This window comes from Orbicella faveolata, unplaced genomic scaffold (assembly GCF_042242905.1).
Source record: "Orbicella faveolata isolate gen_17 unplaced genomic scaffold, um_ofav_v1 contig_47, whole genome shotgun sequence".
Classification (NCBI taxonomy): Eukaryota; Metazoa; Cnidaria; class Anthozoa; order Scleractinia; family Merulinidae; genus Orbicella; species Orbicella faveolata.
This window is the reverse complement of record NW_028301577.1, coordinates 8055502-8083491: the sequence shown is the minus strand read 5'-3', so window position 1 is coordinate 8083491 and position 27990 is coordinate 8055502. Positions and strand designations below refer to the sequence as shown.

Below are 27990 nucleotides of genomic sequence, written 5' to 3'. Positions count from 1 at the left end.
TGCAAAATATATACAAGTTTATTACAAGCCAATCATTCTAAGGGTATCAGCTTTACACACTTTTTAGACAAAGTTTTATATACACCTGTACAACTAAAGTTGGTTCTTGACTAGACATTATCTTCATCAAATTCCGAGTTGATATAAGGATTCAAAAGGGCTGAATGTGTCCATAACTTAGGTTACAATCTGATAACCATTACAAGAATGTGTTGTGACAACTAGACTATTATGGAGCGCCTGTAAAGCGTTCTTTGATATGAAAACAAGTTTGTCATAGCGGATCACTCCGTTCAAATAACCCGTGTTAAACCTTTGCAGTTGGAGAGTTTCGCTAGAGAATGATCAACAGTTATATATTTTAAAGCACGTTCATCTCTTTTCAGGTAAAATCTTTGCTTAGGCCTAAACTTCTTCAACGAAATAAATACACTTTATTATCCAAGCCTGTCAAACGACTACATTTAAAATAAATTTACGTTCTGTGAAAACACGAAATTCAACTAGCTAGTGACTGAGTCTGTCTCTTCTGCAACAAAACCCAAGACTTGCGCCGCAAAGTTGTCAGCGGTAATGTTCTCTGGAAGATGCTCTTTAAGTAACTCAGTAGCATTGGAGGCGTCATAAGTCCCAGTCTCTGCACTGCCACCTAATTCTCCAAGACCCAGTAACGTGGACATGTACTCGGCCAGCTCGCCCTCTGTCATATGTTCACCTGTTGAAAAGATACTCGAGTTAAACAGAAAGATCTACCAGGGTATGGTGGCGTGCGGGAAAAGGGGTGGTAGTAATGCAGTTGTCTCACTTTTCTTTCACTGACATTGGTTGAGATACGAGATAAGAAGGGAGTGTGGGATGGACGTTGCAGGGATGTTGGGGGAGACTGCCCCCCTTTCAATTCCAGAATTCCCAAATTTCTTCCATACAAGTTTGGAACGAGAACACAGCAAAATAAGGTAAAACTCATTGTGCGAGAGAGATCATATTGTTTGATCATTGCTTGTAATTCAATATACTCAGGTCGTTTCCTGTTTTTAGCTTCCGTCTAAAGTCACGCGAATGTTTACACCGCATAACGTCAAAACGAAGACACACATTCATATTTCTGTGGACAATCCGTCATTAGTGACTTGTTCTTACCTTTGTTCTGTAGTAACGCCAATAGTCTGTCACGATCAATGGCAAATCCCTCGTCACCAGGCGTACCGAGTTTGGTGAATCCTTCATGTAAGTCAAACGGAGACAGCCCAAAGGCAGGACGATGATTAACATACACTGTCAAACAACCACAGGGTAACATTAGTCTGTAGCAGTGATCAGTCCCTTATTTCTCTTTACCACTGGTTGGTTGGTTTCAATGAAACCCTTTTATAACTTTCCATACTACTTTTCACGTCAGCTGTCCTCTAAAATCCCGATATACATTTTCAGGCCTAAGTTGGTAGGCAAAATGCGCTTTATCCAATGGAATGATATTTTTTGCCGCTTCTCTTTGAAGACGAATCGGACCAACTCACATCCAGACCCATTTTCAGACCAGAACAACTCAAATATTACATATTCCCTCTGGAGCGGCAAAACCCGGTAAAGCTTAGAGCTACTGTAAGGGGGTGCCACCGGCCTTACAATTCTAAACGAATTATTCGTCGTCCTATTACCATCTACCTTTGTGAACAAGAGCAGTTTTTCAAGTGTTTTCTACTGATTATCGTAAGACCAAACCCGAAGTAAACAAATGTGAGTGATCTGACCAATCACAACGAACAATAACAATGAAATGAACCAATCAGAACTGGAAGAATGGATACAGCGGGTGCCAAGTGCGGGAAAATATGCGATAGCCTTAGGGACAGTTTAGTAGTGCATCTGATTAGCTGAGATGAACTTCCCTCTCTGACTAGCCTGTTGTAGCGCGTGGCGCAAACGAGACCAAGTTAAAACAAAACCTTTCATATTTCTTAACGAAGGATAAGCCGGAAAGGATTTTGTAAAATCATAAAAAGCTGCCTGAAAACCTCTTGTTCTGGGCAAGAGGAGTTCTTTGTATCAAAAAATGACGGAATGACCAATAAAACAGAAATAAAAGTTAACAGAGTTCAGGATACTTACACTTTATAAATTCGCCCAGATCGATCTCAGTAACGTATTTTCCAGTTGCGACATAATTACTAAATTTTAACTCATTGATCATGTCATCAATCTACGACAAACAAAAAGCAAAACAACCTTAGTAACCAAAGCCAGCAACAAGAAAACTATAAAGAGCCCCCTCTCACTAGCCTTACCTCCTGTTCCGTGGGGTAAAATCCCAGGGCTCGCATGATGTACGGAACTTGCCCCAAGGGAACTTTTGTTGATACTTGTCTTGTATCTGTGGTGTCAACCCCTTGGCTGAAATAAAAGAGAGATTTCCCACAGTGTTACATCTTTAATGTGGATATGTTTCCAATTTCTCTGACATTTGCAAGATCCGCATCGATTCTCACGCTGGGGTTTCGGTAGAGGCGTTACTTAGCAACATGACGTTATCTGGTGACGACAAGATGGCCTTGACATCAGCGGAAGAGCTCGTGCCAGCTCGTCAAGAATCGGAAAATCTTCGGGTTTTCACCGAACCGGCTTTCTTTCACCCGCTTGAGCGGGTCGTTACATTGATTGAAAAGCCTTACTATCTAGGAAACAGATTTCTACATGACTGACTGGAGAAAAAGAAAAAAACACTGACCTTCTAATCTGTGCGTAATAGAAATAATCCTCGAGTTCAGCGAACAGCTCACCATCCCGACCGCCTTCTAACAAACCGTAGAATGGAACCAGGCCCTCTCCACCAAGAGCGGCCGCTGCTTCCAAAGCGCTGAAAACGAATAAAACGGAAGATGAGGTATAAATCGAAATACGGCTTCTGTCTAGGGAAAATCAGGAAACTATTTGACAGATAATCCGTCAAAAACAGTTGGCTTGATCTGGAACAAGTAAAAGAGACAACAAGCATTTGCATTTATAATTTCTTGACGGGAACAAGATGTACAACTCTAACAAGACCCAAGACGACTGAATCGTTACAGTAGCCTGCGTGCGGCTCCCTTCGACGGAAGAGTTTGTTGCTGGGCACGGCGTTTTTTGCTAAGCACCAATACGAAACTATTGCATAAGGGTAATGTAGCCTCTGTGGTAGAAGATCGATTATCAAGTGTATTAAAACAAAAATATGGGTCAAATGTCCTAAAGTTGGCAGCCTTTGAAGCCACTGAAAACACAGGGATTTCCTATTTTTTTTTGTCGATCAACAACTCGCAGTTTACAGGTTGGCCGCACTCTTCACTACAAAAAAGCCACTTACTCCAAGTTAATTTCCCACATCAGTGCACTGCAGTCTTCTCCACCGGCTGTGAACACGTACTTCCCGTCATAAGAACATATCAAGTTAGAAACCTTAGAAAACAACAACAAAGAAAATAGTCAAAATGGCGCGAGGTCGACAATGGACGCCTTCCATTCGTCCAAGACAAAACCAACGAAGAAATACGCCCCGTTCACCGTTCACCGTTCATACAAGAACTAGTACTATCTAAACTTAATGATATCTCACACAAAATTAACTCTCCAGTAGTAGGTTGACAATCTAAAGGAATTACACCACTCGTTAAGAGCAAACTCCTTTTTACGTCTGACATAAGAGGGAGGGGTGAATGGGCCTATTTTCGGATAACCGTAATGGACCCCCTCCCCCCAACAACTAAAACTAAAAATAGTCTTTAGCCCTGGTACAATAGAGCGGTTTTCATTTGAGTGTCGAAAAGTAATTGGTTTTGCACGTTCTACGGTACACGATTGGCTTAAAAAACTCCCGCCAATTTCTTATCCAATAAGAATTAAAACCAAAACCAAAACCAAACATGACTCATTCGCCCTCGTTTTCCCGCGCTTTGCGTCAGCTGCACGCAATTGCTTCGAGTTTTGATTGGTTCATTGGATTGTCTGTGTCCTTTGTGATTGACTAGAGTGATCACTTTCGTTTTGCTTTTTGTTATCTACCGTTATCTACTAATTTGAATAGGCGTGTTTGGGTTACATATTGACGTGACAGGCGTAACTGCGTTACATATAGACGCGACTGGTATGAAATAGATACTCACTCCCTCTGGATGTGCTATCAAGGCCATGGTCTTGTGTGGATTGCCATCTAACGGTAGACACTGAAGTCCAACCTGAAGACGTAAAATATACATAATTATTAGTCGACTAAGTTAGTTCAGAGGGCCAATAACACAAATCAAGTAATCAGATTGCTTCATTGCCGGTCCAAGATTCCCTAGGTATTGGACCGGGCTCTGTTCCGAATGATCCCGCACGATCACTCTTGAAGATTTTTTGGTTGATTTATAAAAAACGTCTCTGAAAAACACTTGCTTAAAACATAAAAGATTCATTTTCTTTTTCTTCCAACTCTCTTTCCCTTCTCGTTCGTCAAACATCAGACTTGAGTATACGCCTGGTCTAATCAGAATTGCGCGTTTTTTCTTCCGTGATCGTGGCATATTTTTTGTAAACATTTTCAGTCCTGTAATAATATAAATCTTTTATTAACCAAGCTTGCTCGGGACCGTACCAGGACAAAATCGGCCCTCAGTCTTTTTTTTGTACGAACCTCACTGCCCTCGGTCCACACTGTCAAGACCTCAGGCGATATTCTCCCAGTACGGCCCTCGCGCTAGGTTTAATAAGATATATTTAACAAATAAAGAAGCCTCGACTGTGCTCTGTTCTGTTGTAAAGCACGCAGGAAGCGGTAGAGCACGAAAGAAGTGTAGGGGAAAACACGAGACGTAGTCGAGTGTTCTTCCCTACTTCTTGAGTGCTCTACCGCTTCCTAAGTGCTTTACAACAGAACAGAACACAGTCGAGGCTTCTTTATTTGTTTTATGATAAAGAATCCGATAATTTCCCCACGCATTTGGCTGAATTTTCAAACCAAACTTTATTTTCCAAACGAGCAAAAGTGGCGTCAGCCGTGAACTGTTCTCTGATAAAGCACGCTAAAATAAGCCAATCACAATCCTTGTTAGAATTGTTCAAGTAGTTTGATTGGCTAACGAAGCGACAGCTGTCAATCACAAACTGGACTTCAGCTAAGCTTTCAGTTTCGAGTAGTTTGAGCGGCTTTCGAGAGAACCCTAAGAAGAACGATGCCTTCGAAGTTCGCTTTTAGGTTAAATTTTAAATACGGATCTAAAGGCAGGTGAAGGTTTATAGTCCAGAGGAATCCGGCCGTATTGTGGCCCATGAAAACGTGCACTTTTCCAGTGGAAATTACGAAACGCGGAGCTCAAAGCTTGCGGATGACCATGCAAATGCCGAGTTGAATTTGAACGGAGCTACAGTTATTTACGGCTTGTAGTCGCATGCAGCAAGATTGTCTGAACTAGCGTAAAAGTTAGAAAGACTAAGCGGCTCCCACCGGTTCTACTCCGAACACAGAAGAGAATATCAGAGCAAGCTTTACACTGACCACTCGTCGGTTCACTTCGCTGAGATGACCGGAGAACGAGCGTTACTACACTACATGTAAGTGTTGTTTGAGCAATTGAGCAGTTTTACAAAAATAAAGCTTCTCATCGTGAACAGAGACAGTTCAGTTGTTGTTTTCTGTCGTTTTACTTCTTAAGTATAATTTCTGCCTTCGTAACAAATATAATGTCTTTTATCGAAGCACTGTTTAGGTTGAGAATTTGTTTATTTCGCTACGTGTTTTGTCGGCGGGAATCTAGCAAAACTTGTCATTTTAGTACAGTTTTAACACTACTGTTGCTAACAATGGTCTCTGTGAGCCATATTTACTACAGACAAATAGCTCGTTTCCATTGCGTTTGTCTGAATCACAGGGGACGTTTCATTTGGGTCAAATTTGTCAAAATTCCGAAGCAAAAATTTGAAAGCCAACTTACCGTTATCAACCCGTGCTCTGTTCTCTGATAAAGCACGCTCTTTCAGCCAATCACAGCGCGCGTTATATGGAAACTTTATTATAAATACACTGTACAGTCACTGTGCGATCACCTTCCACTTTGCTCTGACGAAGGACGAATGCTCGAAAAGTCACTACGGCGGTTTATTTGCCTTTATCAACTTCAAGTTGATAAGCAGCTCAAAAATTCCTTGGCCAGTTTCTTGAGAAATTAACGTTGTTCCCTTGCCGTATGGCCCGTCAAAGCACTATCGTCGGATATTTTCCGAACGCGACCACAATAATTTGACATTTTGTCTGGTTCGACTGCACTAAAAATGAATTTTCTTGACTAGTGAAGGAATTCCACGATGAATTCAAAGGAGATTGAAACGCAGCCTCAAATAAAGCCTGACACACGCGATTCAGGTTTTTGGGTTTCCCCTGCCTCACATGACATTCATGGAAAAGATCATAATCTAACCTCTAAGAGACCTTATTCGTATTCCCGGTATTGGACTGGAACTAGCTTGCAACTGAGGCTAATGCGGGGAGTCTTCAAATGTAAATGACATTCATCTCTTTTTTACGATATTCCCCCGCAAGAGCCTCCATTTCAAGTTAGTTCCAGTCCAATACCGACAATACGAATATGGTCTATTAGGCTCCATTATCAGCCGCTGTTCGGGACAGGAGCCCGCACTCCCCTCTCTCTCTTTTCTTTTCGGGGCGGAACGTAGACACGGAAGACCAGACGCGAGGGAGCGACGGAAATCGAGTCTAACCTCTTGCAAGTGTTTGGTTTATCTCTAAGTCTAATATCATGCTTCGTTAGCCAATCAGATACGAGAATTCTCAGAGCTATAGGATTATGAAAACAATTTTGTAATCAGTTATAAATGACAATTTCTTACCTTGTCCACGGTGATGTAAGCGAGATACCGCGTAAATCTTTCCTCATAAGGTGGTAACACAATTAGCCTGAGAAATAAAACAAACAAAGAGACCAAGTTATAACTTACCGCGTTCAACGAAAAAATAACGTGTCTGCCGGTGTCCCACGAGGAGAAAAATTTATTAGGGAGCTTAAGCACGCGCGTTTTTGAGACGCGGACGGCAACCGGAAGAGAAGATTTCGCTTGCTAGGACCGTATTGTCTCCCAGATTTTTTATACTACTCATCTCTAATGAAGAAAAGATACTTAGCAATGTGAATATGGTTGTGTGCGGACAGGTTAAAAGTGAAAGTAGCTCACTTCCGGCTACCGTCCGCGTCTCAAAAACGCGCGTACTTAAGCTCCCTAGTATCAAAATGTTTGGGCAGCAGTTGGCATACGTGAACTAGCTCTGTGACCTGGCCCGTGAACAGGTTCCCAACGAGGGAGGAAAACAATTTGTCAAGCGAAGCGAGCCGGACGTGATGGGGGTTCCCCAGCCATTTTTTCCGTCCCAGACCGCTCTCCTCTTTGGATTATGACGAAATTCATGGTAAAAAAATTGGACAGACGCATGAAAAACCGACGTCAATGTGTTTAACTGACCATGTTTAACAAGCTTAGCTTAACACCAAGCTTAAATTTCGACTTTATTATCAGTAAGTTTTAAATAATTTTACATAGGTTTTTAACAGATTCTTAGTTATTGTATATTTAAGAGGGCCACAAGTTTATTAGTTGTGTAACTATTAGCTAGGTGTTACCCTCTTTAAATAAAGACTGATTGATTGATTGACTGCGTATTTATGGACCTCGTCATATTGACGACAAGTTTGGTCAATGACCCTGATTCATTATACCGGAGACCGTAGGCAATTAAGAAACAATTAAGTCTTGATGCCGATGATTTGAGGGGAACATGGTCCGTCCACAGACCCAGACGTTTATTTTCTTGCTACGAGTTATTTTTTCTTCAAGCAAAGGGGCCACCTCTTTGCGCTAGAGCTTTTTTCAAATCCCTTGCGGTTAATGCTCTTACCAGCGAACACAGACCGATTTCGGGCTTTTGTTTCACCACAGATCGAACAGAAGCCGGAAATCAATCTGTGTTCGCAGGTTATTAATACGTTTGCTTGCGATCTCGACGAACTGAAGACGAAATAGAGGGTCTGTGGATAGAGTTCGACAGACTAAAAGGAATATTTCTCTTTTAATTTTTTGAACACATGTTTTTATTCTGTTTCAACGGTTCATTTGCATCTAATCTGCAACCTGTTACTTGTGACCAGCAGTTTACATTTTTCGGGCGTCAAACGCGCTTCACCGTAGTTGATTATTGAACTACCTGAAGTGACCTAATATGTAAGCGACTCAAACTCAGATCAAAGTAATCTCGATCAGTCTTAGGTCCAAAAAGAAGAGAACGAGGATCGTCTTCGATATTCTTTAGGTGGAGATCGAGAACGTTGGTTTGTGCTTGTCACGCACCATTATCACGCAACATACCATGTTACTTTTTCATTATTCACACGTGGCTACTTACCATAACAAGTTGGCTGTTGCCAAAGCGCCATTTCGTCTCGCATAGAAAACGGTCAAACCCACTGAGATGACCCTTACACACACACGAGAGAAAGCATGCCGTCGAACGATCTTCGCCATGACATTAATCCCGACCTTAACTGCGCTGATTTTTCTTGTTATCTGGAGACCGCTCTTGTTTACGTATTTCTTCAGATACACCAAGTTGATTGTTTCAGAAGCTTCCAAAGATGAAATGAGGAGGCAGGACAACAAACTAGAAGTGGCTTATAAGGAATGGAGAATGTATCAAATCGAGAGTAGTTTTGGCCAAGATTGGTGCAAACAGAAGAAAATCGAATCAAGAGGCGATGTAGCATGGCTAACCATCGTGGTCGACGACAAGTTTGCTATCCCTGCGCTGGTTCTTGGTCACTCCATTCGCACATTTTCTTGCCACAAGAACATGGTTGTGTTAATCTCGGAAAGAGTTAGCCAGGGTACAAGAAAAGCGCTTCAGAGTGTTGGCTGGGAGACTCGCTTAGTCGAAGAAATGGACTGCGATTGGTTGGACGCGAAATTAGGAGGAGATCGAAACGGTGGGTTGTTTGGGAAGCCACTTGGATACAGAATAAAAGGAACACACACGCGATTCCACGCGTGGAAATACACACAATATTCTAAAATCATTTATGTTGATGCTGATTACATGCTAATGACAAACATCGATCGACTGTTCGATATTCCAGATGACTTTGGTGCCGCCCCTTGCGCCAGACCAGGTGTAGTGGATCCATGCTTCAATGCAGGACTCCTGGTTTTCAGACCAGATGCTAAGCATTATCTGGAAATCATGAACCTGTGGCAAGAAACCACAGTGAAAGACACTTGTCCTGATGATCAAGTCTTGCTCTGGCATTATTACGCTGCTGCTGGTAACTGGAAGGCTTTACCCTTTTCCTTTAACATTAGACTCATAATTTACAGACCTCTAAACTCTTTCCATTTTGCCGGTGGACCACGCTACCATCCACCTAAGCCATGGTCCGCGAAATGCAGACCAAGCAGACAAGAAGCCCATGATTATGACAGACCAATTCTTGTTCCTGATGATATGGTATTGATTTTCTGGAAAAATTTATATGAACTGCTAGTGAAGTATAATTTAGAGGACTGGTGGAGATCTACCGAGTTGTTCCGGCCAGCACAAGAGTTTGGCATTGTGCCTTATGCTGATTGCAGCAACCAAGATGAGTTATAGATGTTTTAAAAGGCCGAAGGGTTTTTGCCCCTTTTCGTGAACTCTTCTTTTTCAACAAAAATCTTGTTGTGTAGGCAAACGTTCGTCCCTTCCGATTGTTCCATTGATTCAAGGGTCAAGCCCTGCGGAATTTCCCTCACAGTTGATGTTAGTTGTTCCTTCGGGAATCATACAAGACCCCTACAACCAGTCCCCTCGTGTAGACACTACACGAGGGGAAAAGTCGAGGGGAAAAGTCCCCTCGTATACAGGACTTCAAAAAACTCGCCCCTGGCTTTAATAAGTATCGGTGAAGTCATCGGGACGTACACATGTGAAATTTCCATTGACTAGGAACAAACATTTTGCTGCGATCTCAAACGTACTAGTCTCCTTCGTAACACTTATGTTTGTTGTCACGCAATGCTTAGTGGGGTAAGCGTTGCGTGGCTGCGAAGGGTCATTGTTCACGTGCGCGCACCTTTTGTAAGTTATTGCACTTAGCATATTTTAGCTTTAATCTTAGGTGTATTTTGTCTTCTGGTAAATATTATTTTAGGTAGTTAATTTTGCTTCAATTTTGTACTTTGTTAAGGTCTGCATCAGACATTTCAGACATTTTCAAACAAATTAAATTACCCTATGTATAGGGAAGACGTGTCTAGAAACACTGGTATACGAGCGAGGCGCGATTAGCTCGACCGAGAATTCCAGAAATTCCTAACCTACGATGTTTCAGTGGAGACTGTAAGTATAATGAGACATGCGAAAAGCTTACGACAAGTCTAGGACATTCAGATCAAACCCACAACTTGTTTGGAACTGTTGTACACAAGAAAAATGTTGTAAGATTTTGAAGCGTGTTTCAAAATCTACGATAACCGTAGCTGCCTTCAGGCGGTGTTCAGTTATGAAAGTCGTATATGCGATATTTTGTAAGTAAACTACCAGTAAGAAAGTTTCCAAAATTTGGATCTACGAGAAAGATTGGCCTCTTTTCCAGTAGAAACAGAGATCTCAGTAACCGGGCTGGTCCGCCTTCTCATATAGCTTCATATGAACACATCGAAATTTTCAAAAGGAAATAGGAGTGAGACGAGACCTCGGTAACCGCCGCCCCCCCTAACTTACCTTCTAAGCGGAGTACCATACGTCGGTCCCAGTAAAGTTTGTCTACACATCTTTGTTGTTGAGTTATACAGCTTTAGTTTGAACTGTGAAGAAAGTACATGAAAAATGAAAACTCACGACCATGGAAATAACAACTAAAAATCTTATCCCGTGAATGTGGCAACAGGGCACAGACAAACATTAAGCCCTGACCAAACGGACTCGCAAGTAGTCGCAAGTAGCCGCAAGTTGAACTTGCATAGAGGACCATAGAGACTTGCGTTGGGTGATCAAACGGACTAGCGAGTTTCCTCGTAAGTACACGCAAGTCGCAAGGCAACACCCCGCAGACATATCCTGCATTTCAATGGCTAATAGGTTACCATAACAACGAAAGAAGTCACTCAACTTGCGTTGACTTGGGTTGGGTGGCCGAACGGTGAAAAACTTGCGTCGACTTGCGTGCAAATTTGATCTCGCCCAAAGTGAGCGCAAGTCAACGCAAGTGCACGCAGGGCCTGGCCAAACGGAGTTGCTTTCGACTTGCGCCTACTTGCGAGTCCGTTTGGCCAGGGCTTTTAGCTACGTTTGGCAGTAAACTTTAATACAGATAAGTACAAACTAACATGTAACTCGTTAATGGTTTTTTTCAGGTAACTACATGTACATGTTATATGTTCATAACAATATCACTTAGTTACAAGAACAGGGAAAGTTTAGGTTTAAAGAGATAAGACTACTTCCATGGTAAAAGCAAGGACATGTCTAACCAAAATGTATCCAAATCACGTTCTATCACCGGTCAACATGCCGTTGAAATTTCAAAATGAAGACTTTTATAAAAAGGCTATTTTTATAGAAAAAGCGCATAGGTAAATGTGTGAAGTTTTTCTTTACCACTCCAGAGATTTCCTAAACCACATTCATTCCCTCACTAGTACCTGATCATTTGCGACTACAAGAAAGTTCTCCTTGACAATTGGTGGATACCAAGCGAAACACTGAGGCACTGCGCTTTGTTCGATTCTCTCTGAACTGATAAGACGTAAATCATCAGTGCTGCTGTTCAGAAGATCATATTCTACCTGATACACAACAAACAAAAAAACATGTTTATAGGAGCCCTGTAAACAGCTCGGTCTGAAAGGTGCACTTCTATAACTTTAGAGACATGACTCCGGGGGCTGGAAACACAAAAAGAAAGAGCTGTTCACATGACAACGAAGCTAGAAAAGAGAATTTACCTTTTGGCAATTGAACTAAACGAAAAAATTTTTGATTCACCCATTGATGAATTACTGAATCGTCTTGACCATTTTAACAACAAATTCACATAGACAGGTCATGAGCACTATGGATGCGAACACGTCTTGAATTGGAGCCAGATTCTCCCAAGTATTACTAACTGTATAGAGAATGTAACAACAACAACAACAACAAGGTTTATTTGAACTGTAAAATTAACTTAATTACTAATTAATAAATGAATGTATGAAAACTGCTGATGAGAATTTACAAGCTTAACACATACCAATACTCTGTCTTCACCAAGCGAAAGCAACCGAGGGATGTCACTGTCGAGAGCTATTCCAAAGTCGATGTCTGTAAAGATCATAGAACAAATTACATTTACAGATGGTTAATTGACATGGCAGGCAGAAACAATTTATTTCACTTGCTTTATTCTGAAGTTGCACAATTTTCACTAGAATCAAAGTGAACCTATCGAACTTGAAAACTGTAGGAGACAACCTCAAACTACGGGGAAGTGAGTAACAGCGCTTTTCTCAAGTTTATGTAGCCTGAATTAGTTAAACAGGATTACCCTGGAGAAATCGTATTGGTATAAATTTTGAGCCCTAGCAAACGTCTCTTTTCGCGTGTTTGAGTTACTTTTTGCTACAGACTCAGCACAAGATTCTTGACAGCTCTTGGACTCAACCCTCTGATCTGCTCTGTATCAACCTATCTACTCAATTCCACAGCTCAACTTACTAACCATGAATTTTTTTGTAGTGCGCTCTCTGTTTACCAATGTAAACCCAAGGTTGGTCTGAATCATTTTCCTGCGCCTTGAAAACTGTTACACAGCGGTCTAGATCCTGTAAAACACAAATGAGAGACCATGAAGCAAAAACATGGGCAGTGAAAACGTCATTGGTTAAGTGGGGGATAGGGCCAGAAATGATTTGCCTCCACTTGTCCCTGTTGTTAATCACAGCAACAGTTGCAGCCCAGGAACATAATCCCAGTTAAATACGTTCACTTTCTACTGTTCTCCTCCATGTTTGATTACGTTTTGGGTAGTTAAAATTATTGGTGCACAGAATAAACCCTCCCCCCCCCCCCCGCCAGGAGATGATACCCTCATATATAGATAAGCTATATAGGGTATGGGCCACTGAATAAGATCTAAATGACCTTTTAGTCCGTGATTTCGACTCAGTTCTTTACAATGTCTTTCCTCTCTATGTCTGAGCCACACAATACCTTTTTCAATTCAGTTTTCAAGGGGAAAAACAGCGCTCTGGCATTTATTTTCGATCGAAAAGTCATATTCTCCAGTCTGAGAGAGAGTAGGAAATGTTTGAGATGTGACGCCAGAGCTCTGATGAATGACGCTCAAAACGTCAGCTTTACAAATGTCTGTCTGTCTGTCTGTCTGTCTGTCTGTCTGACTGACTGACTGACTGACTAACTGACTAACTGACATTCTGTTGGCCAGTAGTTTACTTACACTGGTGGCCAAGTAGCGGGAATCATGAGAGAATTTGATGTTAGTGACACAATCATGACAGTGACTGAACACAGCCAGTCCATCACCACGCCCTTCTTCCTTCAGCATCAAACCATCCAAGATACGTACACTGCCATTTGTAAATCCAACGGCTGAGAATAAAAGAAAACACATCAAATGTGAGCCAGTGTTTTATTCCGGATGTAAGACTGTTCAGGACAGCAGGTGCAGGGCAGGAGGAGTTGAAGGGGTCAGGGATAGACTTCATGTGCTATGTAGTTGCTGGCTAATTGCACCGGCTGAAGGAGAGCTTATCACCAGCTGAAATTTCATTAGAAAGCTAAGACTTGGGATAACTTTCAAGATGAAAAGGTCAGAAAAGCCAGTTTGGTTTGTTAAACAGCCAGCTCAGTTTTTTCTTAGCTACATCCTTGTGACATCCTTGTTAACATGCAGTACAAAAAAGGTCACAACAAATCCTTGAGACTGTAGTCAACTGTTTTTCGTAGTCTTCCAAAAAGCAAAAATGTAGTGGTATTTCAGATTTTCAAAATGCTACAATGCAGGATTCCCAGATCTCCCTGACTGGACAGGAGTCAGTAGTGATGGACACTACTACAGAATCTTTAAGAGTCCGGTGTGTACTAGAAATTCAGAATCCCTGCTTTCTCTAGGTGCTGCCAACTAAATGTATCAATGCTAACCTAGCAAGCTGGCAATTAAGACTCTTTAGAAGATAGTAGATACAGGCAGGACATGGAATTTTAAGACCTGTTGAAGTTTCTGAATTTTCAGGTTGTGAATACCTTGAGTCAACATTTTAAACACATGACATTGACAGCAAATGTTACCAACCTAAGAGATCCCCAGATGGATTGAACGTCATGCACTGGATCATCAGTTGACGCTGATCAAACATTCGACTTGTAAGCAGTTCTCTGTAAATAAAATAAAATGAATTGAGATGAGATGAGATGAGATGAGACGAGACGAGACGAGACGAGACGAGATGAGATGAGATCCCTGCTCCCCATATAATGTCAGATTGAAATGTAATTAGGTCTGTTAGTATATTACTTTATATTCACACACCACTTACATTCTTTATTTAGAGATATTCCTAAATTGTTGAAGTATTGCATTCTCTTTAAAATGTTTTGAGTGAACAGTGATTTCCAGCTCAACCCAGGGAACACCCCTTTGGCACAAAATATTGCTTAAAAAAGTGTGTATTTTGGTTTCTTTGACAGTCTTCATTTTAAAACGCCCACATCATATTTTGAGTTTCTTTGCAATACCTCTAGGAGTATTTAAAGAAAAACCACTAATTAAAACCAGCTTTATCTCTATATTGTTATGCCAGATCTAAGTGTTTGGTCCAACTTTCTTGGTATCCTGTAATTTATTTCAACCATACCCAAAACAAAAAATTCTGGTACGTTTTTAAATACTGCTTTTCAAACGTTTACCAAGCGTTTCAGAAGAGTACCTCTCAAACTGTGCCCGCATTTAACACCTTAACACCTACATGTAAAACCTTAAGGCATCTTCGCACATGTATGGACTTAAATGTGACTGGGATAAAATAAAAACCTCTCTAAATTCTTGTTTTGCCATAAAAGAAGAATGCAGCTCAGTTCTTGTAGGAACTCTACTGGGGTTCTTTGCAAAAAGACAACAACAACAACTACAACCATAACTACTGCACTGAACTTACTTTTTTTCGTAGTCCCAAAGTTGAAGAAGGCCTGAATAACTTCCAATACAAAGTCTTGGCCTGGAAAACAAACAAATAATGCATATTTGAAAGTAAATGTGTTATAACTTCTAGAAAACAACAACAACAACAACTTACAGTACTGATAAACAAATAAATTACTCCAATTACTGGGGAAGAAAGAATGTTGTTTCCTGTGAATGGATTCAAAACATGTTGCTAACCACTAAAACATGTTTAAAAAATCTTAAACTCTACTGCTGATTTTATAGTAGTCATCATTTTGAAAACCTGCTCAGTTTTGACACTACTGCGTAAAAATGAATTAAAAGCAAAAGGAAATCAAAAGAATAAGAGAATAACAAGAGCAACAACAACAACAACCAACTATTTACTCGCCACAAAATATATAGAGTAAGAAAAAAAAAAGAGAATAAACTTACATGTAACTTTAAAATTTAGGCTACTTAGAACAGTAAATACTCAACAGGCTGAGTAGTCTAATTTACAAACTTTATCTGGGTTGTAAAACTCATAACAGAAAAAAAAATAATTAAGTTTTGGGTAAATAAATTTAAAGGAAAGAAATAAGGGACCAAATAAGGCACCAAATAATGAGGGAGCTGATTGATCAATTTAGACAAAAGGTTACAAGCAACACATCAGCATCAGCATCAGCATCTGTCACTCTTAACAAACAACTTACTCAGAGGGGTGGCATGCTATGGCATGTGTGTCACTATCATGTTCCTTGCGGACAAACTGCAATTCAAAAGTGGATTAAGAAGGGAGATTATTTCACCAACGACCAATTCCCAGTTCTTTTAAATGAATTATTTAACTGAGTTGAAAGTTTGAGCTGAAGTGACTTGGTGTATAAGCAAAAGTAAATTATAAACAATTCATTATCATTGATAAGTATGGGTAATCGTACAGTTTCCAGTTCAATTTGGAATTAATTTGCATGAGTGAGTTTTTCAAAAAGCTGAAATTGCACAAGCCGCTTCGGCGAGTGCAATTTCAGCTTTTTGAAACATTCACAAGTGCAAATTAATTCCAAATTGAATAAGAAAAACCGTATGATTACTTGTTAATAATATAAGCATGAAAAAATTCGCGTGGAGCAAATGCCCGAAAATCTTTCTTGAAGCCATTTTTCTCATTTGAGAAAACTTTTTTCAAAGTTTCTGCACTAAATTTTCATCATCATTTTATGTGATATCATTGGCTTAGAAAATTTCCTATTTTCTTTTAGCCAATCACAATCTAGAATTGCTATGTGTAATTTGCACTGGTGTTACACTTTTTGCACTGTTGTTACACTTGAACTGCACAGCTCTCAGCCAATCAGAATCGAGTAATTTTTTCATGTATATTATTATTATATTAACGAGTACATAGCAACAAGAAAATAATTTTATGTCCTACAGAATTTAAAAAAATCATACTAGACCAGATAGGAAGAGGGATGGAGAGGATATAAACCAACATTTTAAAATATGATATGCAGACATCACAACTGATTTGTTTCCTACTAACCAAGTTTAACAATGACTATCATTTCTTTCTCCATGTCCTTGATCAATGAGAAAACTAGATGTTTGTCACCTTTAAATCTAGCACAATATAAATGTGCTTGGCCCATCTACCAGATGACTTTCATCTCTTGTATCTCGGGGGTATTACATCTAACTGGTACATAAAAGGTCACGACTTTGATTGACCTGCTACAAGAACTTGTCTTATTGATAGGTTAAAATATCTTTTAGATTAGTGGTGCATCTAGCTGATGCATGAAAGGTCAGAACTTTCATTGTCCTGTTGCAGGAAATGGGTCACCAGATTAATATTAATAATAATCTTTCTTTCAATTTAGCAATGCCTTACCTTAAGTTCACTGCCGTCGGTAGCAAAATGAGCAATGTTAGCTGTCGATGTACTGATCACAAAATCATTCACTATGAATGGGTTGGCATCTAAAGTAGAGCTGGCAGGAAAGTTTCTTTTCTCTGGAGTAGTTCTAGAATAGTGACGAGATTAACTCAATGATCAATAAACTACTGTACAGTAATTAAACATTGTTTTAAAGAGAACATGACAATACCCACTAACACTGTCAAATAGGTACAAAAAAGGCAGATGATGATGGTGAGGACTGATTATTTTAACACTAAATTGATTCATTAATCAAAACTATCACAAAATTCTCGAACGTGATTGGCTATTAGCAGCCCGATTTAAGCACTAATTGGACAGTGTACGTGTCATGCTTGTAACTGGACAGTACGCGTCATTTTGCACACGCTGTTGCGGTGGACTTTGTTGAGTAAACTACTGTGTTTTTCAGCATTTATAACAACATTTAATTGTTCAGCACTAAATCGATGGTTTGTTCGTTTCTCGAATTTTGTCATAGTTTTGATTAATCATGTTGTCCAATTCAGTCTGTAATCATATTCGTGATTAACATATCAGACTCCCGCTTTGTGGTCGTCCGATTTTGTTAATCACTCGTATGATTACAGACCGAATTGGACTCCACTCAGTCCTATTACCATTATTAATTTCATTTGTTTCAGTACAGTACAGTAAGGACAATATGTGTGTATTAGGTTAACAAATGTAGTGTTGTGAGTTTTAAAAATACCAGTTATTTTACTTGATTGAGATTGATTTTTTGATGAAATATCTTATGGAGAATTCTGAAAATAGCATTTCCAGGTCTCTAGATTTCAGAATTTTCTGGGGGAGCATGTCCTCAGACCACCCTAGAGGCTCATGTCTCCTGTGCTCGCTCCTTTACCCCTCATTACAAAAAACTTAGTTACAGCCTTGAGAGCATGCAATGACACATCATTCATGTAAAGATAGTTTTGTCTTTTCCTAGGTTTCATCACCTCTAGCAATATCACACTGAAATTGCAACATAATCTCAATGAAATCATAGCTGGTTTACAGATGCAATTTGGAGTTGCAATTACATAAAAAAGTCTTTCTATTGGATTGCATCAATGGTATGATAATATTTTTTAGAACTTACTCTGCATCAACTGTCTTTGGTGAATAGGAAAATGATACTGCACTGATAGGTCCTGCATTGAAGTGTTTGTACCTGTTAAGGCAGACCAGACAACAGTAAGATGATAAAAACGATAATGATAATGATAACAACAATGATAACAAAAGCGATAATAACAACAATAACAAAGGCAATCTTACAATGACAATAGTGATAAGGATGATAGAATCACAAAAGCACTGGTGATGACGATGATAAAGATGACGATAATGATGATGATGACATCACATGATCAAACAACAGTTACGATGGTGAAGGTGACAAAAATAAAAACAACATAACTAATAATGTTGATGATGAGACACTGCACAATGACAACAACACATTCAAATAATGATAACAATGATGGCAATGATGATTACATGAGAAGTAGTGACTGTCAAGAAAGACTACAAATTGGCCCTGAAATACATGTTCATGAAAGATTTTGATTTCTTACCAATTTGTAAGTCTCAGCTGTTGATCAAGAAATCGCACATGACCAGCCACATCACCTGTCACGATGTACCTAGCAAAGCAAAACAATATGGATGTTCATTGAATGCTGTTCACCTTTAGGTATTATGTGAGAGGTGCCATGGCCTAACACTATTTAATTAACAATTAGACCCGTAGCCCTTGCAGGCTACGGGTCAATAGCCCATGAGGCAAAGCCGAATGGGCTATTGACCCGTGGCCCTTGAGGGCGAAGGGTCTAATTGTTTTAGTATCACCCAACTAGTCGGACAGAAACGGTAATAATAAAGTTAGCAAATGCAAGTTGAAGAAATATTTATTTGGGAATAAAACGAAAGAAAGCGTCACGCTCGATGGCGCCAATTTCGCTACTCGATGACTATTACTAATAGTCCCCTAGTAGCGTAGCCAATCAAAATGCAGGATTTGCATTAGTCCACTAGTTGGGTGATACTAATAGTTATTAGTACATGTAAACTTGTGCTCTGGGTTTCAGATCTTAGAGTCTGGCTTTGAGCAGGGTTGTCACAAAGTTTTGAATTACACCGCTTTCTTGTTGGAGAAGGCAGGTGATTTTGACATCTCTTCCAGACTTTTTGTAAAGAACCAGACAAACAGCCTAGCAGAAGAACTGCCCAAGATGTGATAGATGGTGATTCCCATTGGTAGCCAGCTACTTTTTAACGACCCTATTTCAGCCTGGGTCATTTATTGTCATTGTATGATATTCTAGGGCAAGACACGTAGTGCCTCTCTCCACCCAGGTGTATTAATGGGTACTGATTAATTTAATGTTTGGGGGTAACCTTGAGATGGACTAGTATCTCCTCCTGGGGGGTGGAGGGGAAAGAAATACTGCTAGTCCCTTAATGCCACAGAATCTAGGATAAGCTATGATGAGATGTGACACTTTGGCCCAAGACAGACTTTACGCATATCTAGTCACAACTTAGGGCAAGTCTCACAGTTAATGGTAAATGCCAGATATTATAAATATTAGGTTGAGCAATATAACTCCATGAATAGTAATAATAAGTACCCCGATGTGGATCTATTACCAGTATATTAAATATGTAGACTTATTAATAATATTGTGGATAATCAATACCAAAAGCTGCTTCTTACTTGTCAGAAGTTGTGAGGACTGTAAGAGCTTTCTCCTGCAACTTGACAATCTTGAATGCCTTTCTGTTACACTTAAGATCCCCACCTGCATGTTCCCATACCACTATGTTGCCGCAACTTGTGGCCGTCAGGGCTCTAGGAGACTGAAGCTGGAAAATGGACTGGCTGTATTGACCTACACTGCGATTAAAATCCTACAAGATGGCAAATTAATATCAGTTCAGTTGGGCATTTGAAAGAATATCATGTTTCTTGTTTCATCTTTAATTCCTAATAAGTTAAAAATCATGACAAACAAGGCCAGTACTTAAATCAACTGCAGTCCAAAAATGCTTGAATTGTAGCTGTTCTACATTTGCAACAGGTCTCAGAAACTCCTTTTACAAAAAATAAATTAATTTTGCTCTTTTTGTGTTGGGGCATTGATAGATGTACATATTATACATTTACTTAAAAATGCTAAGAAATAAAAGATTGTCATACCTTGTCTGTGAGTGGTGGGGCAACATACTCCAGTGTTGTGTCATTCTAAAATTTTGATAAAGAATGTAAAAAAGAGGGTTAATATTAACGCCCAGTGACACAGAGATTTTTCAAAATACTTTTATTGAACTGGTAGAAGGCAGAATGGCAAACTTTTACGCTTAAGGTTAGCCATTAACCCTGTGTGCCTATCACCATGACAATGAAGGAAGAGATTACGTATGGGTTATTGACCAAGTGTGAGGTCAATATGGCTGGATATTGGCTAAGTTCTTTTTTTGCTTGTTTATGGACCGAGACAGAGTCAAGGTCCATAAACTCGCAAAAAAAGAACAAGGCCAAAATCCAGCCATCTTGACTGAACAAGCTTGGTCAATAAAGGATTTATTATATGGCTTTCGGGGAAATTTTTCTTGCAGGAGACAGCAGGTAGTCCTGAGTGGGCAAGATAGCTCCATCTTGCCCGCATGGGTAGTCAATCACAGCGCAGGATTTGATTCATCTTACCCACTGACGGAGCTAGCCATATAATAAATGTATATCTTGCTAAATGCAAATTGAGTCAAAACATTTTAAAGAGCTTGTGAAACCTTGGCAATTGGTGAACTTTTTATTGTGCTCTTTGGATCATAATATTGACGGAGATATTGACTTGTGAGTGGCAAAAGCACCAATGAGCCAATCCATGTAGATTTTGAGTTGACAAATTGCTGAGTTTTTACACTCATTTCACATAAAAAGAATTTGATACTTTGCAGTCAAATTTCTTGATAATTTTTGCCTTGCCCATTCAATTAGCCGGTGAACAGGCTCCTGGTGAGCCCGAACAAAGCGAGGGAAGCCTACAGACATTCTATTGACGCCACCGTTCTATGATACCAGCTCCTGGTATCATGATATGATTGGTTAAATCACTGATTGTTGACATCTTTGAGACGAATATTTGACAGATCTTTGTAAAATTATACGACTCCAACGGCTTGTTACAATAGTGCATTTGCAATTCTCTTTTCTCAACCTCTTATTTTTTCACAAGTGATTCTGAAGGGTACTTTATGCTCTGTTACTAGCAGGAATTTTAAGTAGAAGCTAGTGGAGTGGAGCTGTTTGCCAGTGCTATAGCAATTTTTTTCAGAGGTCAAAGGCATGGTTTCCAGACTTTCCACTGTTATCTGCTTGTCGCCTCGCAAAGTTTGACACCTTATTATTTCTTTAGGCTAACTTCAGTATTGCAAAATATGTTTTAAGCTCTCTAATTATTGGCCCTGGAGGGACAAAGTTAAGTTTGAAATATTCCATGAACATGTTGCTTACTTGTACTCTATATTATGATGCCCAGACTGGCTACTTGATCAGCTTGATTACAACTGATAAGTTAATAATGATGGTGAATTTTAAGCTCGGTAATGAAATGTGAAGGTGAATTAGTCAACATGACACGAGCGTGGGACAAAGAAAAATTCTGAGTCCCCGACAGGAATCGAACCCATGACTTCCCGAACACCAGTATTATTAACATCATTATTAACTTATCACTACTCACAATGAATTCAATAGCGTTGATCCTAGCAGTATGCAGGACACCTGTCATATATGAACTCAGTTAAATGACCTTGCTCTCCATGAGTTCTCGTAGCTCAGTGGGTAGAGCGCCCGCTCAGTGTTTGGGAGGTCATGGGTTCGATTCCTGTTGGGGACTCAGAATTTTTCTTTGTCCCACGCTCGTGTCATGTTAACTAATTCACCTTCACATTGATTACAACTGTTTGCAAGTACCGAAAATGTAGCTTCTTGGCAGGTCTAATTACCTTATCGACTGATTTGTTACAGGCTTATCACCAAGGGCAGATAGGCACATCAAAAACAAATCTACAGACTTCCCTGTCCCCACCCCACTCGCTTTGCTCTCCGAATTCTTCCGTTTCGCACTCGCCGAAATTTTTTTCTGTCCTTGCTGGGAGCCTGTTCGCAGGCTACCTTTCAATATTCAAAGCTGATATGCCTTGTGAAAGACCTTACAGGATCTTCCAAGATCTTTGAATACCTACAAAAGGTCCTTACAGATAAGGATCTTTCAAGGATAATTCCTTAAAAGATCCTTGAAATAAGATTGCAAACATTCCTTAAATGAAAGATGACATACATGTATGCTTGTTGTTTGTCTTGTCATGTATCTTTTCAACATGTGACTTAAGATTGGTCCATGATGTCTTGACTTACCCGGTAATAAAAGACCACCTGAGATTCGCTGTTGCTAACAAGTTCATTGGTGTCCTCTGGGTTGAAGGTGATATATGTCTAACATGAAAAGAAAACAAAAGCATTTTCAACTCTCCTCTCTACATAAAGTTTGAAAATGTACGGAAACACTGTCTTTTGTGATTCATATAATACTTAGGTCACAGCAGTTGAAAAATTAGCCAAGGGTGTATGTACTAATCCAGATCAGAATCAATGATTCAAGATAACTCAGAAATCAATGAGAAGAGTGGGCAGAGTGGATTCATCGGCTCCTTTGATGCAACAAGATCCAAGTGATCTTGGATCATTGATTCTGATCTGGATCATCCTAAAGAAATGCACCCTAACATAACTAGAGGTTCCAGGAAATACCCACACCCACCCTTAGGTTGGTCATTAGAAATGATTACTCCCAACAATAGTAGGTTTTTAAAACCAAGTATAGTTATGAAATTAAAGTAGATCTTTCAGGGTGTTGGGAGTGGATATTACCCCAGGAAAACTCCTTCAGGAGGGGTACACATGTATACATGTCCATTTAGGCATTATCTGGACTATCCTCAATAAAAAAATAAAAACAAAGTATTGGTTCTCTATGGTAATCAAAAACATCACAATTAGAGATTCTTGCTGTTGAAGTCAACATCAGAAATTTTGGTTATTTCTTATTAAATTCAAATTGTTTCACCCCTTACCTGTTTCCCAAAGTTGTCATCCAATACAACAGAACACATCGGCATGTCTCCATTGATAGTCCAATCCCACACAGACACAGTCTGGTAAAATATCAAATGCACACTAATTACTTTATTAAATTTTGTACTATTCTTGGTAGAGCCTTCCTACCAGGTGTTTAATTCCCTTTCTTCTCATTACCTGTCTGATAGACACAAGCATTCAAAATAAAGGAGAAGTTTGTTCTCGATCACTTAGTCACAAGAGACAAAATTCAACCCATACCTGTGGAAGAGTGCTGCTTATAGTTGCAATATACTTGGCATCAGGTGACATAGCAATGGCTGCACATCCACTGGGATGGGCCTCAAATATCGTCTGAACTGGAATCCTGTTAGGCAAACAATAAGGAAATAAATTTCTTAACACAACTCCTGTTTACATTTTAACCTGTTCAGATTGTAGCTTGGAGTAGCTCCTTCACTGTATAAGGCATAGGAAGAATGACGGTTCTGAGCTTCAACTTTGTGTGCACCCTTCATCTTGCTAAACCAAGAATGGTGACACCTGAGTACCAAACACTGTATACATATCATGGTGGGTTTGAACACACATAGTGTTACTCATGTACACGTATACAACACTTATAAATTAACATCTTCTAAGTTGTACCTTGAAGATGAAAGTTTATTTTATAAAACTTTTGACACTTTTCACAAGTTTTTGCTAGGTTTCATTTCACTAATGACCAATAAAAAAGTAAGATATCTTGGTGTGGAGTTACTAAGAGCAAATGAAAGATTGCTCTCCACCACTTATTGCCAATCCATTTCCACCTTCTTCCCATATTTCTACTTTTTGATTAGCCTATTCTAGTAGATGCCAATGGAAACAAGTTAAAAGGTAAAACATTGAATGGAAGCAATATATAGGATTGGTAAAGTCGTAAATTAATGCTCTCTGTAGCTAATTTGTGACAGACTTACGTTGTAAATGAGTCCCAGATAATAACCATACTGTCCTTGCCACTGTCTGCTGTGGCAATCCACCGTCTGTCTTCACTGACACATGTACAAGTAATGGCATTACACTGAAAGAAGTAATAACAACAAGTAACATCAGCCTTGGAACCCGGGTGGTGGGGGGGAGAGGGTGCTCCCAGAAAAGTTGGGTAGGGGTGTGTGGCCCACTTCCCAAAACCCTTACCCTATTTATGGCCAAAATCTGCGATTTTTGCTACCCTATATGTGACTTGGCCAAAAATATGATACCCTAGTTAGGGCCATAGCAGCTGGCACAGTTGCCCTAAACATACGCTGTGAAGGGCTTTTGTTGACGGTCTTATTGATAATAATAATTATAAGAAAGTAGTTTCTTCCAAGAAACATACCCATTTCAAGACTAGAGTGCTAAAACCATACCCTATTTAAGCCCAAAATGGCCAAAATCAATACCCTATTTACGACCAAAACACCTGAAAAACCCTACCCTTTGGGGCAGCACATACCTATATACCCAATATAAGGGAGTACCCACACCCCCAGGCCTTGGAATCAGAAGATTTAAAGTTTAGCCCTTGATTACTCAGCGTCCTCACTACAAACAGTGTTTGTTGCCAGAAACTGCTGGGGGAGCCAGACAATTGGGGGAAACTTGTCAGTGAGCAAAAGATTGAAGATTCAAGTGTTGTACTTCTAATCAATTTAAAAAAGAACTAACTTCGCATTTCATTAGTCTCTATTAATCTTTGCTGATATTTTGATGGTTTATATCTATTTACTTTGTTTTGTTTTGTATATTTACTCTTGTACTTAGTTTATGATATTTATGTGTACCAATGTATTTGTTGTGCCTCTTTCCTGACTCTCACATTTTTAATTATTATAATTACAGTCACCCAACTAGTTTAGCTTTTTAGTTATTTTGGGTCTCCCACTACTGTATGTACTGTACTGTTTATTTATTTATTTATAATTATAATCTTGTAAATTCTTTTAGTTGTTTACAGTAGTAGAAATAAACTGTTGTTGTTGTTAACAAATTATTGTTAGGCATTACACTCACTTAATGTGGTGGCTCCAGCTGAATGAAATACCAGTTAAGACCACTAGGTCTTCAGTTAAGAAGATTTGCTACTTGGAGGAACAAATCCTTTTTTCATAATTTCACTATGGGACTTGTTATGCCAAAAATGTCACTCACATTTCTTAATCTTACACTGCTGAATGGACATATGATACAAACAGTTCATACACAAGAGCAATCCCAAATAATTTACTCATTGTCTCCTTGCAAAACATCCTTCAAGTCAAACCAGCTTGACTTGAAATAATAAGTTTCAGGGACCCTGTATAAGTCATCTTGATTAAATTAGTAGTTCACACATGACAGAAGGAACTTGTTGCAGAAACATCCTCTCCACATCTTTTCCTTTCAAGTTGTTCTTGCTCATTTGTAATATTGTTTAAACTTTATCATAACAGGTAGTAATTGTGATTTCTTAATAACAACTTACATGGCCTTGGAGAAGTTGCTGTTTATTTGCTTCCCAGTCAAACATGACACCAACATGTGCACATATGAAGAATGCAACCTGGAGGCAACAAAAAATCAGTTAAGGTAGGTGACTGATTTTCTCTTTCAAGGTGGCATTTTCCCTAACAGTGACGTAACCCCTTAGACCTGTTGTAACAAGTTGTATGAATACTTTGTACATACATTTTCTTCAAATTTATGTTAATGATCATAAACTGAACTTGCTTGAAAGACAGATCAAAGCAGAGAAATTCTTCGAAAATGGCAAAAGTATTCAGCAAATTACAGCTGATTAATGACCGTGGCTCCCTTTGCAGCTGATTAATGACCGTGGCTCCCAGTGAAATATAATGTGCAGTTCCAGAAAATATCCATATTCCCCCACAGAAGGGATTGGAATTTCCTGGGTAGTGGGAGATTCTCGAAGACCAAAAAATTTAAAGAATTGTATGAAGCCTAGCTGGAATTTCCAGAAGGGTGGGGAGGTCTTACAAAAAATCCCTTCTGTGGGGTAGGTATGGATATTTTCTGGAACTGTGCAATTTCCAAAAAAGCATGACATGATCAAACATGTGCCCGGAGGGTACACGTACCTCCTGAATGACTCATAGTACCAACCTATACGGTCATGTATACTGAAGGCATCTGCACTTGAGTGACATTTGATACATTTGATCGGCCCTCAATCAACCTTCGATCGACATCTCAATCGACATCTCAATCAATAATCTGTCGACACTAGATTGACACTCGATGGACAGTTGGTTAATAGTTGGCAGAGTGTCAACTAATTCATTATGTATTGATCAACATTCAATAGCATGTCCGCAAAAATTAGCCAACTCTCAACTGACTGTCAATCAAGTATTGACCGTGTATTGATGGAGATGTCAATCAAGTTTTGATCGAGATGTTGATCAAGTTTCGATTGAGGGTCTCTACTCATTCTAAGCCAAAGTCTTCTCATATATTCAATAATGTTATAACAGGAAAGAAAGTATATTTTACACTAAATAAAGAGCAGAGTATTCATACAAGTTTTGGTTCAATGATCTTAGAGCTCCTGGCAAGTAAACATCAAAAGTTGTGTCTAGTAGATGAGTCAATAATTTCACACTATAAAAAGGAAAAAATTCTTGAAAAATTGTATTTACATTGATGATCATGGTTCCTGACAAAATAGAATTTCCGGGAAGCATACTCTGATCTAGTTCACGAAAGAAAATTGCATGAATAATGTAATGGTCTTTATTTACAAATCTAGCTGGCGAGACATGTGCCTTCCAAACAAAAATTAGCCAATCTTGAGCTTGTTATCAGAATTCTACGGTGTGTGGCCGTATAAGCTTATTAAACTTATATTTGTTTTCGGTTCGCAATTTTTAAACTCCAATCCCGAACAAAAGTAGTTGGGACAGTTGAGCTGGATCACGTACCCCCATCCCACCTAATCAATGTTGGAAACTGTCGCGTTTTTCTCAACAAAAAGGGAACAAAATCACCTGATTATCAACATTGTACAGTGGGGGGAGGGGAGAAGTTGCTTCGTGTCCCAACTTTTTGTCTGGGATTGTAGTTTGATTCTTGTTTTTGTTTGTCTCAAATTTAATCAAACTGGTTGATAAAGTTTCAAAGCAATCACAAATTTAAACACAATAAGCTGATATAAACTCATAACGCTGCCTAACATAGCTCTGTGATAAAGTAACAGGGCGATAAGTCTAAGCATGGTCTAAACTTACCTTTCGACTTCCATTCGATAAATTCTGCACTGGGACATGTTTGTTTACACCGAACGACCAACACATATTCTATTATGAAAATCAATAACCTTGTTTAGCAACGAAAACATCAATATAGTGAGTTCTAGATGTGCCAAATACTCTTGAATAAGCTTGAGAACTAACCAAAGATGTCGGAGAAGCTTTGACTTCATCTGCTTCTTCATCTTCTTTGTTAACCTGCGAAGAAGCCGCGCTTGAAACACGCGATTGTGCGCCTGATCTCTGTTCCAAATCTCCTTCCATCGTTTATTCCGTTGCACAAAATAACAATTTCCACAGGAAATTGGAGGAAAATTCAGGAAAACTTATGATCACCTAGAGCTGGGATTCCCGCTCTTTGTTATCGCAACCCTGTAAGTTACTATGGTGAAACTGAGCCCCTAGTACGTACCGCTGGCTAAAACGGTG

At 39.4% G+C, this 27990-nt stretch overlaps 2 protein-coding genes across 2 annotated transcripts; one reads left to right on the top strand and one right to left on the bottom strand.

Annotated features, from left to right (window-relative positions):
- LOC110069215 (cilia- and flagella-associated protein 251-like) lies at window positions 1–27956 on the bottom strand. The gene is made up of 28 exons (XM_089280324.1): window positions 27706–27956; window positions 27541–27609; window positions 25779–25856; window positions 24250–24353; window positions 23549–23654; window positions 23284–23364; window positions 22568–22645; window positions 20348–20392; window positions 19865–20058; window positions 18723–18791; window positions 18245–18316; window positions 17092–17224; window positions 15911–15966; window positions 15205–15264; window positions 14343–14425; window positions 13488–13639; window positions 12750–12852; window positions 12282–12352; window positions 11692–11835; window positions 10772–10854; window positions 6859–6925; window positions 4137–4208; window positions 3341–3432; window positions 2726–2854; window positions 2286–2391; window positions 2110–2200; window positions 1141–1275; window positions 1–715 (listed from the first exon to the last, which is right to left on the bottom strand). Exons 1-28 carry the CDS (start codon window positions 27823–27825, stop codon window positions 504–506), a joined length of 2805 nt encoding a protein of 934 aa, XP_089136450.1. The 5' UTR covers window positions 27826–27956; the 3' UTR covers window positions 1–503.
- On the top strand, window positions 8221–10247 carry LOC149097010 (glycogenin-1-like). Its single transcript, XM_089280326.1, has one exon. The coding sequence runs from the start codon at window positions 8489–8491 to the stop codon at window positions 9659–9661; it is 1173 nt and encodes a 390-aa protein (XP_089136452.1). The 5' UTR covers window positions 8221–8488; the 3' UTR covers window positions 9662–10247.
- Window positions 27957–27990: the final 34 nt, after the last annotated feature.

What these genes read in the sequence shown, in the direction of transcription:
- LOC149097010 (XM_089280326.1), top strand. Translation starts at nt 8,489, where the DNA reads ATGACCCTTACACACACACGAGAGAAAGCATGCCGTCGAACGATCTTC.
- LOC110069215 (XM_089280324.1), bottom strand. Translation starts at nt 27,825, where the DNA reads ATGGAAGGAGATTTGGAACAGAGATCAGGCGCACAATCGCGTGTTTCA. An exon ending in AGCAACTTCTCCAAGGCCAT is followed by an intron (nt 24,354 to 25,778) that starts GTAAGTTGTTAT and finishes TACTTCTTTCAG; the next exon opens with TGTAATGCCATTACTTGTAC. An exon ending in TATGGTACTCCGCTTAGAAG is followed by an intron (nt 6,926 to 10,771) that starts GTAAGTTAGGGG and finishes TTTATTTCTCAG; the next exon opens with GCTAATTGTGTTACCACCTT.